Source organism: Xyrauchen texanus, chromosome 43 (genome assembly GCF_025860055.1).
Source record: "Xyrauchen texanus isolate HMW12.3.18 chromosome 43, RBS_HiC_50CHRs, whole genome shotgun sequence".
Taxonomy (NCBI): Eukaryota; Metazoa; Chordata; class Actinopteri; order Cypriniformes; family Catostomidae; genus Xyrauchen; species Xyrauchen texanus.
The window spans coordinates 17,425,615-17,443,708 of NC_068318.1; the positions used below are offsets into that span (position 1 = coordinate 17,425,615).

Genomic DNA, 18,094 nt, shown 5'->3' on the forward strand with positions numbered 1-18,094 from the left:
GATCTTAGAGGATTATCATGTTTATGATGCAGGAATTCTCACACATTAAGTAGACATTTGTAAGAAACTGTTTAGTGTTCATGTAGAGATTGGTAAACCAGTCTGTAGACAAAAATGTTATGCCTACAGTAATTAAACTGAGGGAGAAAATCAGCATGATTATACAGGAAATCAACATGTTGCTTCTAAAAGTTAATCTATCCTGAAATCCTGCCAAATTACTGACTAACACATTTTACACTAACACACCTTAAACGAAGAAACTTTTTACTTTTCTTATTTTGCTGAAGCCACCAAGTGAGCCAGGACTGCCACTGGTGCCCCCTCAAAAAATGAATTGCGGATGCCCCTGGCTACAGAGAAATACTGAAATTTTTCAGAGAATTATTTCTGTCATACTTCCACCTACGTGTGCTCTTTCTGTTTTTATCTTTTCTTATTGTCCCTCTTGCTCATTCTGTTTTCTCTCATTTTCTATTTACACTCCCTGTCCTGTTAAATATATCTTACTCTTATTTTCTTCTGTTGGAATCACATACACAGTTCTTAGTGCTTCTTTCTAGTTATTTTCATTTTTGTTTTGTTGTTTCGTTTGCCTTTGTAAGCTACATTAACCACAGCTGTCTATTACTATGCTTCTAGAAGTATGAGGTGAAAACAGTCCTACAGACTTTTTCCCAACAGAGATAAGTGCAGAGTGCAGTCAGGTCTATATAAGACTTAAGTGTTCCCCAGTTAAAACATGTCCAGGGGCAAGTTATCTTCAGATCGATTGAGGCCCTGAGAGAAAGGACCATCCAGTGAGCTGTATATCCTGGACAGTGTGTAATCGGGAAACTTTTCTCTGCATTGTTCATGAGGACTAATACACAGAGTTAGGCTACAGATTGTATAATGAAACATATATTTAAGGCCTGCATGAAGTACTTTTAAGAGGACTGCCATTCAAATAAGTTAACAGGCAGTAAACTGCAACAATAACATTAATTAGTTCGACAAATACATGGCTGTAATCTCTGTTTTCAGCAACTTCATATGGCTGTGTTGGAAATGGCATGCTAACATCTCTTATTTCTGTAGAATACCATTTGCAAACTGCATAGTATATGCTTGTTTTGTATGCATAAAATACCCTGAAGACCTACTACAATTTCCAGAAAATAGTGGTAACTTGATTAGTTGGTAAATTGATTTTTGATTTACTCTTAAACGGTCAAAGCTGTAGATTTTATCATAATGTTCAAATATATGATAAATATATCAGTTCAAACAGCAACTAAATTAACACATGTATCTACATTGGGATGAAAACAGAAGAGCATGTTATAAAAGAGAGCTTCCAGCATTGGTTCTAAAAATGTTACCAATTCCGTCTGTGCCATGCGATACTTTAGACATTTCCAACCCTTCAACAATGCTTCAATAGAGGTGATTTGAGAGACAGAATTAAATTAAAGATAAAAGATTTTAGTTACAAAAGAACAGAGGGCAAATTGGAAAGAGAGACAGATGATAAGATGTGTTTTTAAATGAGTCAGGTTCAGTGGAGATAGCTTTCAAATCAGGGAAATAGAGATCGGAGAGAGTGAAGGTCATGAGGGTACTGATTTCAGATTTTAGGATATTAGTTTTTAGGAAGTTTATGTGAATAGCCCATGGCGGTGTTGATTCCCAGAGAGCATGGAGACCTGATTTCTCCCCCAACCGTCTCTCAGCTGTTGTTCAATCATTCCATGGATGGTGTTTGAACCCAGTGGAAACTAACATCCCCTGTTCAGCCCTCCCTCTGATGCTGTCTGCAGGAGCTAGCAGAGTGAAGCTCTTAAGAGAAATCTACCCCTTCCAAACAACCCAGGGAATAGGAAAAACAGATACTTCGAGAGGATTTTGAAATGCATGAAAGAGCAGGGGAAAATAAGAGACTGAAATCAAAACAGTAGAGAGATTTCTTCCCTACCAACCTCCCCAAAGATGCTGAAATTGTCTGAAAGCAAGCAGCAGGGCTGTGGAGCCATTTGGGAGGGTGAGGTTCTGCTTATGCACAGAACATTGTTCTTTGTTTACTAGATTCAGCCACAATCCCCCTCAAATCCCCAATTTTACACCAAGCCGTGGTGTTTTTATTGCAGATTTTAAAACTATTATGGCAGTCAGTGGATATAATCTCTTTCCAAAATGGTGTGTTTGATGATTCCTGATGTTTTTATTGTGTATTTGTTGAAGGAGGACAGGAATATGTTTCCTGGGGAGGAGGTAAGTGGGTCTGGATCACGACCATTATTTTGCAAGCAGAGATTTCTTTATTTAATGAGAATAAGTTTGCCACCTGCCCTTCTTATCCAACTCTCAATCAAAAAAACATGTTCGACTTATTTTAATCTCTACAGCAGCTGGCAACTTTTACAAGCATCAACACATAAAATTGTTTTGAAGTTCTGTGTTTCTAACCTTTATACTTGACATGCCAAAACCTAAAAGTGTGCAGATAAAAGAGAGGGATTTACATAAGTGGGTTGAATAGTTCCATTTTAACCTCAAATTAATGTTTTAAATTTTTTAACCAGCTGTAATTGTGACATGATCTATGATTGGAGCTTCTCTCATCAACCAATGACGACCACTAACAACACTGTCCAGTCATGACAACACTCAGAATAAAGTTTTAAAATATGTTTATTAATGGATATGACAATCCCTAATAAAATCTAGACTGCTGACTAATGCTTCAAATTTTACACTGGTGGTAATGAACCTGCAGCAAACCTTTGGCTAAAATGAAGAGTTTGCAGCGAAGCTAATTTGCATGTGAAAATAATGAGTGGTGAATTTGCAGCAAGTAAGCAGACCAGTTCCATTCTGTCATGTCATTTGAGCCCCAAAACAACTCAGATCTTTGACAAAGGCCATTCGACAGCGCTAAAAGAGTGTATTTTGATCTAAAGGGTATATTTTCTCTTAGAGCAAACACATTGACGTGAACGTCTTTTTAAAGAGGCGATTTGGGGTCTTCAATGGGTTCGGTTCTGCTGGGTAATCCCCCATGGACCGCTCATTCCCCTGCATGCTCGTTTGCTCCTATCCAGTTCTGGGATGAGACAGGCAGCTCGACTCAGTGCTGCCTAAAGTCTCTTTCGGAGCTTGCGGGTTGAATGAGATGTGAATTGCTGCACCGGAGTGTGCCTTGGTGATGTCGGACACTGAGTTGTCAACTGGGCTAGCGCCTTCGGCCACGAGTGTCAGGCTGGACTGGAACCCTCCATCCGCCCCTGAGCACTCGCAGCTTAACAGCTGGTTCTTGGGGTCAGTGCACTGCTCGCAGTCAGCCCCCCCAGTCCCTTTTTTCCTGGAGGTGCATGATGAGCTGACAAGATCGTGTGGGATACCTTTCACTGTCCGAACCCGATCCATCAGCTTGTCCACTCTCACTACTCACTAGCACACCTGTGTCTGCTGAGCACCGCCACCAGGCGGAGTCACCCGGCACTCCCTTCCCAGGCCTGTAGGACTACATAATTTCTGGCGGCCAAAGCCTACACTACCGCCGGTCAGGCCACCTCCACCCTGCATGCCATGGCCGTCCTACATGTCCATCAGGCCAAAGAACTGAAAGAGCTGCACAGGGATAGTTCTGATCCCAACGTGCTGCAGGAGCTGCACTCGGTGACTGACCTCACCCTCTATACGACAAAGATCACGGTGCGGACACACTCAGGCAGACGATGTCATCTCTTGTGGTCCAGGAACTTGGCTGAACTTGGTTGAGATGAGGGACGCGGACAAGGCAAATTTTTCAAACCCGCCCATCTCTCAGGTCGGCCTTTTTGGCAACACCTTTGAGGATTTCGCCTAGCAATACTGAAGAAACAGACAGATGCTATACAGCACCTCTTGCCCCGGCGCAGCACAAGAGTACGTACCCTGTCTGTTTGCCAAGGGTGTCCCCCTGTGGTGACGCAAGCCCAAGCGCCTATCCCCTAGTCCAAGCCAAGTTTTCGGCCCCGGAGTAGAGCCCCTCGAAGGAGGTTGACACCCCCCGCCTCATGAACTGCCGCTAAGACCCCCAAGGAAGGAAGAAGATGTCTGCTGGAACTCAGGAGCTGGTGAACAGACCACTCCATCCCCCGGTGGAGGGCCGGGAGGAGTATCTTTTGTTCCCCATTTCTTTTATGTTCGCCACACCTCAAACGGGCTGCGCTACCCACATTGTCAAAAAAGAGCAGTTTCCTCTCTCCTTGGGTCGCACCGCCGGTACCCAACCGGACACCGAGCACTCGCAGACAGGGCCTCATGAATGCCGCTCCCAGCGATAGAGCATGTCCCTCCAGCCGAGGTGAAGCAAGGGTTTTACAGCCCTTACTTCATTGTTCTGAAGAAGGGCGGTGTGTTGCGTCCAATCCTGGACCTGCGAGTTCTGAACCGGGCCTTGCACAGACTCCCGCAGAGGCACATTTTAGCGTGCGTCCAGCATTGAGATTGGTTTGCGGTGGTAAACCTTAAGGATGCGTACTTTCACATCTCGATTCTACCTAGACACAGACCGTTTCTACGGCTCGCGTTCGATGGTCGAGTGTATCCTCCTCTTCGGCCTGTCCCTGTCCTCGTGTCTTCACGAAGGTCGCAGAGGCAGCCCTTGCCTCATTAAAGGAGGTGGCATACTCTGGTTTGCCCTGACGGTAGCCCCCCTCGGGACAGATGCGCAAATACACGTTCCCCCCAGTGAGCCTACTTACAAAGAACCTGTGCAAGGTCAGGGAGGATGAGGAACAAGACACCCTCGTGGCACCGTATTGGCCCACAAAGACTTGGTTCTCGAACCTCATGCTCCTCACGACAGCACCTCCCTGGCAAACTCCCCTGAGGAATGACCTTCTTTCTCAGGGACGGGGCACCAATCGGCCTAGAACCCATTTGACGTATTTGCCACATGTCATCTCACTTCAGGGCAATGTGTTGTCTCTGTGGGGTCTTTTTCCCCTGAAAGAATATGAAAGGAACACCTCGGCACATACAATGAGCATTAAAAGGCCCCAGCCGAATCTAATACTGCTGGCACGGCTAATACTGCTGGCGCATCCTGCTCCCATACTAGATAAATCTCTTTGGGGGCATTGGGGGAGGCTACATGCAGTCCGAGTGCATCTGTTCTAATGCACACAGTAGCCTGTTAACACCTGCATCAGCAGTTCACGTAACACAGTTCAGCCGATGTGGCTTTTTGTGTAGGGACCCCTAGTGTCACTACATCAACACAACGTTGAGTGAGTAACTGAAGGGGAGCGTCTCAGTTACTGTCATAACCTCCGTTCCCTGATGGAAGGAAAGAGACATTGTGTCCTCCTTGCCACAATGCTTTACTACCAGTTGAAATGTCCGGGACCTTGTCTTGGCTCCTCAAAACAAAACCTGAATTAGAGTGGGCATTCCAGCTAGTTTATACCTGTATGTCCGGGGTGAAAATGTCGCCAATTTTCATTGGCCTTTTCTTAAAGATCTGAGGTGTTTTGGGGCTCCCAAGAGTGACCCCTAGTGTCACTTCATCGACACAACGTCAAGTGAGTGACAGATAGAGAATAATAATTTAAAAGTTGTCAGTTTTTGTTTTTTTTTTAACTAGGGCTTCCTCTACTAGGTTGTATGCATTCATTCTCAGCACGTGTTTAGAAAGGAGCTTGCACCCAAAAGTTCACACTTACTGCACATTATGTGTCTCATAAATTTAGATCATTGGATAATAAGACTCCACTAAACCAGGATTATTAACAAAATTTTCTCTTCCCATGAGGCCATAGATATAGAGAGAATTCTCCCTAGCTCCTCTCCTCCCTGTGTGGTGCTTGTTCACTGGCCTGACTGTGAACACACAGAGTACCACTGTCCCGACAGGGGGTAAATTATGTTGTAGCTAATCACTACTTAGGCTAGCAGGGGACATAGAAGATTGCTTGAGGGGCTCCACAGGAAGAGGAAAAGTGAAATATGTTCTTCATACACAAACTCTTGACTAAAGACTCAAATATATTGGACAATATAATTATAAAAGTCCTTAAGACACGTAACATCTACTCTCTGACATTCACTGGTTCAACTGTTTCTATCCACGTTCTGTGCACACATGTGAGAACTGGGTGTGTAAATTTTGTGTTAATCATATCTTATTTAATGATTTATAGCCCAGAGTATTTTCCAGTGCAGTGAATAACACAATACTTGCTTTATGTGAAAACATGTGTAATGAAAAGTATGTTGTTTTAAACTGCTATACATGTCCTTAAAGCTTGGTCAAAAATGCATAAAATGCTTTGAGTGATTTAAGCATATGTTAAATGCATAAAATACTGTGAGAGTTTAAGCATGTGTTAAATGCATAAAATGCTGTGAATGATACACATTTATTAAGGTGATGTATGCTGAATCATATGGGTAAACTTATGTTCTGTTTGTATTTTATTTTCACATTGGCCTCTACCGTATTTCATTACTGTATTTCATTGAACCATAACTCGTTTTTGTATTTTCCTTATGCTTTAAATATATCTACAGTATATCAGTTAAAAATCCCCCAAAAAGGTTTTGTGTTCAGTGTGGTTATTTGCAACCCACCGGCTACACTATGATGTAAATTTTGGACAATTATTGGAATTTCACTGGTATTGGTATTTACTACTGAAATTTCAGTATCATAAGAACCCTTCTTGTAGACAATATGCACAGCTGTCTCTGGATAATCATGAGTATCATAGATTAGAAATCTCTTGTGTTAACAAATATGTACTATTTCACCCCAGAGAGGTAGATACAGATCAATGTCTTGTGTTTAATCTATCTGGTGGTTTCCCACTTGTTTTGTGCTGTTACTCAATAACACAGCCATCTATCACATCTTTGTATGTATCAATATCCGACCAACCATCTGTCCCTGAGCTACTGTTTACGAGAAACTGAGATAGAATAAGAGAGAGATACATTTCATAAGTCCAGAGAGCACTTCAACAGTCTTCTTACTGTTCCTTGATCATGTTTCGTATCAGATATAAGATCAAACTGAACTCGGATGAGCTGCAGTATGGAGGTCATGGGAGACTCATTCAGAACACTGAGTTCTTCACAGAGCCTATGCCTTTCAACAACCGATCCCACTCGTTTCTGGTGAGTTCCATCTCAATTACACCCTTCCACTATTTAATTAATTATGGTTAAGGTAAATTGAAAGCAAATATAAAAATGGCAACTTCCACAACACAGAGAGGGGGAATTCACTAAGAATTAAAAAGTGCTCCGTAAAAGCCATTTTTATTTGCATGCGCTCTCTGCATTGATTTAGTACTGATTCATTAAGGAATCATGCTTCACTAGGCCACGCGTTTGGATATATGTCAGGTTGCAGCATCATTTGACCATATTTGATGCAATACTACAGTGTACCATAATCAATAGAAATGTACATAAACATCTCTTTTAAATAAAATTCAGTTTATGCTTTCTTCAGGTGGTAATAACGTGATGTAAATTTGTGCCAGGCAAATAGCATGACATTTTGAGAATGAAGCATGATCTATAATGAGCCTAATTTACATAGAAAGGAGATGTGTTTGCACAGAAAGTAATGACTGACTAAATTTAAATAATCAAGACAGCAGTATTTTAGTGCTTATTGTACCTTCGTAAACTAGACTGAGTTTGGTTAGTGAATAAGTTTAATTTTACACTGAAATACCACACACAATCTGTTAGTTAATTTTCAAATCATGCATTAGAGTAAAAGTGTTTCGATACCATAACAGCAGTGTGTGATTAATTATTATGAATTAATTAATATTATTATTAAATTAATGTTTATAAAGTCATAATCAGCCATTGTACTCGTGATTTTGGTGTTAGTGAATAAAATGTGCGGTTGTTGAATTGCAAACTGCAGCGAAACTCGGAACACGGCACGGCCAATCAATGAAAAATGCAGTTAGAATAACATTCATACTAGGAGACTAGGTTGGCTAAAAAAGTGCCTTTGCACAGTTCAGCTTGGTACATGCCTCTTGTTGTCTGTGTAGTATTTCAAGGTTCTGTATGTGTATATGATATAATTGCAGCTAAAAAGTGGATGCTTGTTGTCTGTTTTGTCCAGAGCTCTAAATTATAGCAAACTGGACATGCTGTAAACAAAACCTTGGCTCATAATCTGGTGAAATGCTAAATTTGCCTGTATGAAACACACTTTACACAAGCAACCTTAAAACAGCTTTTAAAGAAGTAAACACATGCTCAGCGAGTATTGATGCTGACAACCACCCCTGGAGTCGTGTGTTCGTATCCAGGGTGTAATGAGTGACTCCATCCAGGTCTCCTAAGCAACCAAATTGGCCTGGTTGCTAGGGAGGGTAGAGTCACATGGGGTAACCTGCTCGTGGTCACTTTAATGTGTGGTTCTCACTCTCGTGAGTTCAACAAGCCAATAAGATGATAATAACATCTGCTGATTGATGTGGAGGCAACTGAGATTCGTCCTTCGCCACCCAAATTGAGGCGAGTCACTACGCCACCACGAGGACTTACAGTGCATTATAAATTGGGCATTCCAAATTGGGGTGAAAAGGGGAAAAAAGTAAGCACATTAGTAGCATTTATAATGCATTTATAATGCATTTATAATGCAATACCAAGCTTTGAGATTGAATATGTAATTTCATGAAAAATACAACTTTAAAATAGAGCAAAAGATTGAATAAATCGTGAACTTATTTCAGCCTCATTACTGCTCATTGAATTTTATGACAATCCACTTTATATAGTCACTGAAGTCAAAGTGAGTACTGCTGCCCTTCCCATAAATCAGCTAAAAAGTTTTTTTTTCATCAGGTCTGACTGGGTTGAGGATTATAAATTCTGTATTCAGTGTAAAGTTTCCTTTTGGAGTGCATAGCCTAATTTATACAATGGATGAAGCCATAATTATTTCTGCTGACTGAACTATAGTACACTAGACGAACAAAGCCTGCATTCATACTATGTGTGGAGTAATTTTAAAGTTTGTTGAGGTTTATTCTAAGTGCCTGCTACTTTGTGTACTTGCTCTTAAAAAAGCTAGGCACAGTGCAATAACAGAAGTTTCGAGATTCAACATTTTTAAAAGTTGATGTTCTTTTTTTACGTGGCACGGCTAAAATATGCCGCACTCATGCGTAAGATGATTAGTAACAGTTGGAAGTAGGGCAACAGTCAAAGGCATCAGTCTAGCTCATGTTTATGAAAAACAATGGAAAAGAGCATGAACAGACACAAAAACAGGTTTTGTGTTAAATATGACATATAGGCAGCAAAATGTTGGTTGTGTGTGGATTGGAGGTCCTTTATAGGCACTCTGTGCTGAATTAAGGATGTGTTTGCCATTCAGCAGTTGTGTATGGAGCGTTAAATGAGTCCTTTCAATGTGAAACACTGGCCTGGATACAGTAGATGACTCCAAACTCAACTTCAGTTGATGGAGGTGAACCCTGGGGGAGGTTTGAGGCTGAACTTCAAAATGTCCCTATACCTGATTTATTTTCAAAGTTCACAATCTATCTCTATCTCTCAATCTTTCTCTCTCTCTCTCTCCCACCTCCTGTTTCTGTCCATTTAGTCATTTCCCTGGGCTGTTTTTAGATGGAGTGCTGGGACCAGGGAATAAGGTAGGCCTGTAACGAACAGTTGAACGAGCCGTCTCTAATCAGTTAGCCTGTGAAAGATAGGGGAACTTTCTGTTCATAATATTAGCTTTCTGTTTAGTTCTCCACCTCTCTCACTCACTGACTCTCTTGGGCCCAGCCCATAAACACACTATTATATTTATATTGCTATTGATTTTTTGGCTGTCCCATTTTTATAGACTGATAAATGTATCATTTGTTTTCTCTGCTATAGAAAGGAAAGTCATCCTATTAGTTTCTCAATGTTTTACTTATATTTATACTTTAAGTTCGGCCTTGCCTTCCTTTTCACAGTCGACTGGTGAGGCAGCTTATTAAGAGCATACAGATATAAAGATGGATGAATAGGAGAATGGAGAAATAAACAGACATTTTTATTGTAATGGCACATTCTAGGCCTAATTATATTTTAGAAAAGCTTAAAAAGATGGATTAATAGATAGAAGTTGGTTCTGATGTAATAATTAAAATATTAGGAGAGTAACCTTTATACTTGTTATGAATTTTGTTACTAAGAAACTGAATAGTTCTTATCTCATAATTCCTCTTTTATTACTTTAAATGACAGAATCACTATATGTAATTTTTTATTTCAATCCATTTTAAGTCTGAGCTAATGAGTTGGATGCTAATCTTGCATCCATTAGAAGTGCTAGTGAATATACCTAAAAGTGTAGCTGTCTTTTTCTCTCTCTGTCAACAAGGCCTGTTTCACACCGCACACGCAAGTAGCGCACAATCAAAGCAGCACCATAACTACTGTACAACACCATGTCCACATTTGGCTTTAATACTGGAATCTTGTTGGTTAATTACGATTTAAATAATCTACAAGTAATGGAACTCAAACTCCAAAAATGTAGCTACTGTACAAACAGCTTAATTGTCTGGATTCAGTTAAATGCTGTTTCCACATGTCCCTGCATGTGGAGCCTGCATCAAGCAGATTTTTGGGTCATAATTCTCTCTAGTATTTTACCTTGCTTCTTAAAGTCCTATATTAAAAAAAGATTTAGTAAAAATTTAGATAAATAAGTTTATAGTGCATTTTAAATGTGTTTTCTGCATCAATTCTACTCTCCTGCAACGCAGCATCGCACTGCATATTCTGACAGCATGAATGCTGTAACCTGTGAAAAATGGCTCCAAAATAAATATGCTCTGCTTACACGCGGCTTTTGTGTTCTGCTTGAAACAGGCCTAATGCTTGGGCTTTAAAGACCTGATAAAATAAAAATACCCTCTTTCATTCCCATGCACGAACAAGCTTTAGAAGAATATCTTATTGTGACAGGAAATAAATTATTAAAACATGACGCATACAGGTGTCAGATGCAACCGCCATTTTGGGAGACTCACTACATAATTTATTTAATGGATGATTGCTTCAAAGTCAGTTTAAAGTTTGTCTTTTCTCACCATTTCTCTTTAATGCAACCCATCATCTCGCTGTTTCCCTCTCTCTCTCTCTCTCTCTCTCACTCTCTCATTCTGCTATCTCACTTGTTCTGTTGTTATTTTTTTTCTAAGACTAGGTAACATTTGCACTCTGAATGCATTTCCATCCTGACAGCTATCACAGTTTAAAAGGATAAGCCATGCTGGATAGTTAAGGTGTTTTTTCACTATTGCAGGTGTCACATTGTACCCACAGCACTCGGACATAAATAAACATCACATTTGTTTTGATCAGGGCTGCTCATAAGAAGCATCACCTGTTACCCTGAACACCACATCCAGAGGCAGCCTCAAAAATGATTAATGTCCGAGAGTTTTTGGGGCCCTGGGTAGCTCAGTTTGACTACCACCCCTGGAGTCTTGAGTTCGAATCCAGGGGGTGCTGAGTGACTCCAGTCAGGTCTCCTAAGCAACTAAATTGGCCTGGTTGCTATAGAGGGTAGAGTCACATGGGGTAACCACCTTGTGGTCACGATTAGTGGTTCTCGCTCTAATGGGGTGCGTGGTGGGTTGTGAGTGGATCGTGGAGAATAGCATGATCCTCCACATGCTGGGAGTCTCCACGGTGTCATGCACAGTAAGCCACGTGATAAGATGCGCAGAAGCGGAGGCAACTGAGACTTGTCCTCCACCTTCAGGATTGAGGTGAGTGACCGTGCCACCATGAGGATTTACTAAGTAGTGGGAATTGGGCATTCCAAATTGGGGATAAAAAGGGGATAAAAAAAGAAAGATAGAGAGTTTTCAAAGAACTCAAATTTGACAGATTTGGAAAAAAAAACTGTGTTTGTTCCTCTACTGATTAGGCATGATAGCAGACTTGCATATTTTGTTTCAAAGAATTTTCTTAAGCTGTTACAGATAGTAGATACATTCTTTGCTGAATCATCCATTTTTGTGCTTCCCTTCTCAACCCCTCACTTTCTGTGTATATATTTTCTCACTTGTATATTAATCTTTAACAATTACAGTTCCAACTAGGCATGGAAATTGTAGGGATGTAATGATTCGGGGGCTGGAATCATGAAAATCTTCAAATCAATAATAGGGGCGGCTATGGCACAGTAGGTAGAGAGGGTCAGCCACCAATCGTAGGGTTGGCAGTTAGAATCCTGGCCCACATGACTCCACATGCCGAAGTGTCCTTGGGCAAGACACTGAACCCCAAGGCAGGCTAGCACCTTGCATGGCAGCTTTGCCGCCATTGGTGTATGAATGGGTGAATGCATCACAGTGTAAAGCGCTTTGAATACTGTTAAGGTTAAAAAGGTGCTATATAAGTGCAGACCATAATAAATAAATTTGAATAAATTGCAAGGAGCTTGTAAGAAGGTATCTATAAATGTTGACGTTTAAGAAATATAGTTACGATCATTCTTAAGATATCTTTTCAGGGGGGGCCAGGGTAGCTCAGCAAGTAAAGACACTGTGGTTCTCTACTATCTAAATACTACCAACACATCAGATGCAACACATGAGGGGACCAGGTTTTAGATAACTGCTACTCTCCCTTCCAGGATGGCTATAAATCCCTCCCCACCATTCTGCAAATTGCCTGCTTACAGGCAGAAACTGAAAAAGGAAGCACCCGCTTTCAGAACGATCCAGTGCTGTTCGGACCAATCAGATTCTGTGTTACAGGACTGTTTTAATCACGTGGACTGGGAGATGTTCAGGTCCATCTCTGATGATGACGACATTGAGGTCTACAATGATACCGTAATGTGTTTCATCAGGAAGTGCTTAGATGATGGAGTTTCGACCAAAATAATATGGATCTACCCTAACCAGAAACCGTGGATTAATACCGATGTTCACGTGGCACTTAATGCGCGGACCTCCATTTTAAATTCCGGAAACACTGAGGAATGTAAACATGCCAGTTATACTCTCTGAAAAACAATCAAAGCAGCCAAACAACAATACAAAAAAAAAGTGGAAACACAGTTCAACACCACCGATGTGAGAAGTATGTGTCAGGGAATTAACATAATCACAGACTTCAAAGCAACTACTCATATCACTGTAAACACCACCGCCTCTCTTCGGATGAGCTAAACACATTTTATGCTCGTTTTGAGGAAAACAACATCTCCAACACAGCAGAGGTTAGTTCACTTACTGTCTCTGTTGCTGATGTAAACCGATCTCTCAAAGGGGTGAATATTCACAAAGCTGTGAGTCCTGACAGCATTCCGGGCCATTCTTCATCAACTAGCGTGTGCTTAAATGGATATTTTCAATCTCTACCTCTCCCTGTCTGTGTTTCCTTCTTGCTTTAAGACATTCATCATTGTGCCCATAACAAAACTGTTAAAGATAACTGGCCTAAATTACTGGTGTCCTGTTGCTCTAACTCCCAACATCAGCAAGTGCTTTGAAAAGCTTATCAGAGATTGCATCTGCTCTGTGCTGCCTGCCTCACTGGATCTACTACAGTTTGCTTACAGAAGCAACCACTCCACTGATGATGCCATTGCAGTTACAAAACACACTGCTCTTTCCTACTTGGAAAAAAGGAACACATATGTGGGAATGCTGTTTTTAGACTCTAGCTCAGCATTAAACACCATAGTGCCCAATGTGAAACTCCAGGCTCTGGGCTTGAACAGATCGCTGTACATCTGTATCCTGAACTTCATGTCAGGCAGACGCCAGGTGGTCAGAATGGGCCGTAACATCTCCTCACCACTGACACTGGAGCCCCACGGGGCTGTGTTCTCTGCCTACTCCTGTAGTCCCTGTATGCACATGACTGTCTGGCTACACATAGCTCCAATGCCATCATCAAGTTCGCTGATGATTCGACAGGGGTAGGTATGATCACTGCCAATGATGAAACAGCCTACATAGAGGAGGTGCACACTCTGACATGCTGGTGTCTGGAGCACAACCTTTCCCTGAATGTCAGTAAGACCAAGGAGCCTGTGGTGGACTTCAGGAGTAAGGACAGAGAACACAGCCCCATCACCTTCAATGGAACGCCTCCAGTGGAGAGAGTCAGCAGCTTCAAGTTCATTAAGGCCATTGTGAAGAAGGCTCACCGGTGCCTCTTCTTCCTGAGATGGCTGAGGAAGTTTGGAATGAACAACCACATCCTCACATGGTTCTACACCAGCACTGTAGAGAGCATTCTGACTGGTTGCATCACTGCCTGGTACAGCAACAGCACAGCCCTCAACAACAAAGCCCTGCAAAGTGTGGTGCGAACTGCCAGACACATCATCTGAGGTGAGCTTCCCTCCTTCCAGGACGTCTATACCAGATGGTGTGTGAAAAAAGCTTGGAGGATCATCAGAGACACAGCCACCCAAGCCATGGGCTGCTCTCACTGCTACCATCAGGCAGGCGGTATCGCAGCAACCGGACCCACACCAGTCAACTTCATGACAGCTTCCCCCAAGCAATCAGACTTTTGAACTCTTGCGATCGCTCATGATCAACATATATCAGCACTGCAATGTATTAATCTCACACTGGATTGTCATAAATTATATTTCTCTTAACAACACACTGGCAACTGACTAACAACCAACAGCCTGAATGTTAATACAAACACTATACAACCTTACTGCACATTTATATATATATAAATTAGATAGATAGAGAAAGAGAGAGAGAGAGAGAGAGAGAGAGAGAGAGAGAGATGGAGTGTGTGCGATCACCTGCATCTGTTAACACTCCCAAGCAGAAATGCTGTAGTGTGTTAGTCAGTGTTCTGAAGTTAATGTCATTTTTGTCAAATGCATCCTATTTTCTCTGTAGAAAAATAGCCATCCAAGTGAGGTATTCCTCCCTATTTCACGATAGCCGGTGCGCAAGAATATTCACAATAGAAATTGCAATGTCCTCCACCATTTTGAACAGTATATCCTCTCCAATGTGGAAACTCCAGTAAGAGGTAAGCACCTTCAGATTGTAGAAATTATTAGCCTGTTGTGTCTCTCAAAAGTGATGAGCCTTAATGCTGAATTTGTTAGTTTAAAGCTGTTTCTCCCAGCTTTAGCAGTGTAGCAGTAATCTGAGAAATCATGGAGTGCTGATGAATGAAAATACTGGCTGACCTGTGATGCACTCCAACTCAGCTGACTCATTTACACACAAAAATTGTCTTTTGCTGACATCTGCTTGCTAACATCTTTCATAAAAAAATTATTAAAGAGACACATCTAGCTTTTTACACATCTGCACTGCTTTTACACTTTAATTTATAATGGCACAAACACAAGCAGAGTGATACAGTACAAGCAGTGAAGCGTCCGAGCACTGATGTTCTGAGATATCAATTCTCATAGATCATCTCTCTTCCAATCAGATTCAAGGACCGGAACTAACTGTTAGACAGACAGACAGACAGATAGACAGATAGACAGATAGATAGATAGATAGATAGATAGATAGATAGATAGATAGATAGATAGATAGATAGATAGATAGATAGACTGCTCTGTAAAAAATTAAGAGACCACTGCAAAATTATCAATTTCTCTGGATTAACTATTTATATGTATGTGTTTGCGTAAAATGAACATTTTTGTTTTATTCTAAAAAGTACTGGTAACATTTCTCCCAAATACAAATATTGTCATTTAGAGCATTTATTTGCAGAAAGTTACATCTGGTCAAAATAACAAAACAGATGCTGTGTTTTCAGACTTTGACTAATGCAAAGAAAACAAGTTTATATTCATTTTTAAACAACACAATACTAATGTTTTAATTTAGGAAGAGTTCCAAAATCAAAAATTCTGTTGGGGGAATTTATACCACTCCTGGTGCAAAAATTCAAGCAAATATGGCCATCCATTTTCCTCTTGATCACATTCCAGAGGTTTTCAATAGAGTTCAGGTCTGGAGATTGGGCTGGCAATAACAGGGTGTGGATATGGTGGTCCTCCATCTTAATTTACCTGGCTGTGTGGCATGTTTGGCAGCAATTAATTTATTTGGAATTTGGGAGAAATATTGTCAGTACTTTATAGAATAAAACAAAAGTGTCCATTTTACTAAAACACATACCTATAAATCCAGAGAAACTGATAATTATGCAGTGGTCTCTTAATTTTTTTCCTGTAAATATATACATATATCTAGACAATGTGAAAGTGGCACATACAAGTCATTCATTCTTTCAACTGCATTGGTTCACTGTATGTTTGTTGTTGTGTGCAGCTAGCAAGGACAACTCAATAGGCTGCATGGACTGCTCAGGATTTATTTATTTTTTTGCTGTGGAGCAGTAAATTCATTAGCAGTGTTACGGTTTGTGACTGTGGAGTGGAGTTTCTCTCTGTCTCTCTCTCTCTTGCTCATGCTCTCTCTCTCTCTCTTTCTTTCTGAGCGTGTGTTCTCCTTGGTCTGTCTTTGCACACCTGTGACTTGTTTGCTCATCTGAGCTACACTGACTGAAACTAGTACAAAAGACACTAAAGCAGAGCATGAGAGGAGGAGAGAAGATACCTTAACCAGCCCTTTTTTCTTTAGTGTTTTCTAATTTATTTATTACTATGTTCAACGTTTGTCTAATTGTAAATTTTTTTACTATGATTCATCCTCATATGTTTTGAGAAATGAAGGTATTTTTCCAAGGTTCTTCCTTACATTTTGATACATGTTTTTTCCTTCATGGTTTTATGTTTTCCATATCAAAGTTGCACTTATACGTTTCATGTTATCTTCCCCTTCTACATATATTTTTTAAATTGCTAGGGGTTTGTAACATAAATTGCCAGATCATTAGAGTTCTGCACGGGCCTTAAAATGAAACCCGACCCATACCCGAGACTGCGTGGCCTGACCCTACCAGGCCCGAACGATACCGTCAGATTTTAAACCCGACACAAACCCGAAATTGCTTGCTATCTAATTTCTTCTCCTAGCAAGTACTGTTGCCGGAAGCCTATAGGCAGCATTCATAACACTACTGAAATATTAAACATTCACAGTTTGAACAAGGCACAGCAGCTCCTCAGCACACTAGAGCAGAAGGGGGGAAAAAGCATTGCCTTACCATTTATGCGCTGAAATTCACTTAATTTATATTACATGTATTCACTTGGCAGACGCTTTTATCCAAAGCGACTTACAGTGCTCTTATTACAGGGACAATTTCCCCGGAGCAAACCTGGAGTTAAGTGCCTTGCTCAAAGACACAATGGTGTGACTATGGGGATCGCACCTGGTAGAGAACAATCTGGAATAAAATGAAACAATGCAACATTCCCCTCCATGCAGCCTGAACTTGTTCAGAATGTTGAATCTTTGTGACAACTGTGCTGAAAAAAATCTAGATGTAGCATAATGAATGTAACAGAGCGCAGGTGTCTCAACATGCGTTCCCTTTACAAAAAGCTTCACTACGATGTTGCGCTGCTAAGCGCTGCTAAGCGCTACGGGGAACAGCTTTAGCTGTGAGCCGAGCTGAATAATGTGTGGAACACGTCAATGAACATTGACCGGAATTTATAGCCTCGGCTGATGTAATCATTAGATGCACCTGAGGCCAGGCTATAAATGGATACGTCACCAGGTGTCGTCAGAAACTCTTTTTTCAGAGCGATTCTGTTTCTGTGTGTTTCACACACCCTGTCAAAACTTTTTTTCCTCTGTTAGGAGATAGAATCAGTTAGGCAGTGTGCAGTGAACGTTGTTCTATTTTTCTCTTCTGTTTAGAAAATATTATATATATATATTTCTAAAAAAAAAAAAAAAAAAAGAGAGAATGACTGAAAGCCGCAAACAGTGCGTGTTCCCCTCTTCTCGCCCTATAGCTGAAGATGGCACACATCAGTTTTTGCTGTTTGTTTGGGGGTAAGAGCACGCTGCTCTCGCGTTGCAGCAGGGCGGGTGCGAGCACTGCGATTTGCTTTAACAGGCAGAGTGCGTCGTGCTCACCTCGCTTGCTTCCGGGAGTCAGCACTCACGAAAAGATTGTTCGTGGGGCTCGTGCATGG

The 18,094-nt window shown here is 41.1% G+C and overlaps 1 protein-coding gene across 1 annotated transcript in view; it reads left to right on the forward strand.

Moving 5' to 3' along the window:
- Positions 1–8,081, forward strand: part of gbe1a (glucan (1,4-alpha-), branching enzyme 1a) — a 200,777-nt gene extending 192,696 nt beyond the window's left edge. The window contains exons 15-16 of the mRNA XM_052115962.1: positions 7,029–7,146; positions 8,049–8,081. Coding sequence (XP_051971922.1) covers positions 7,029–7,146; positions 8,049–8,081 — 151 coding nt within the window. The remainder of the gene's footprint in view (positions 1–7,028; positions 7,147–8,048) is intronic.
- The last annotated feature ends 10,013 nt before the right edge of the window (positions 8,082–18,094 follow it).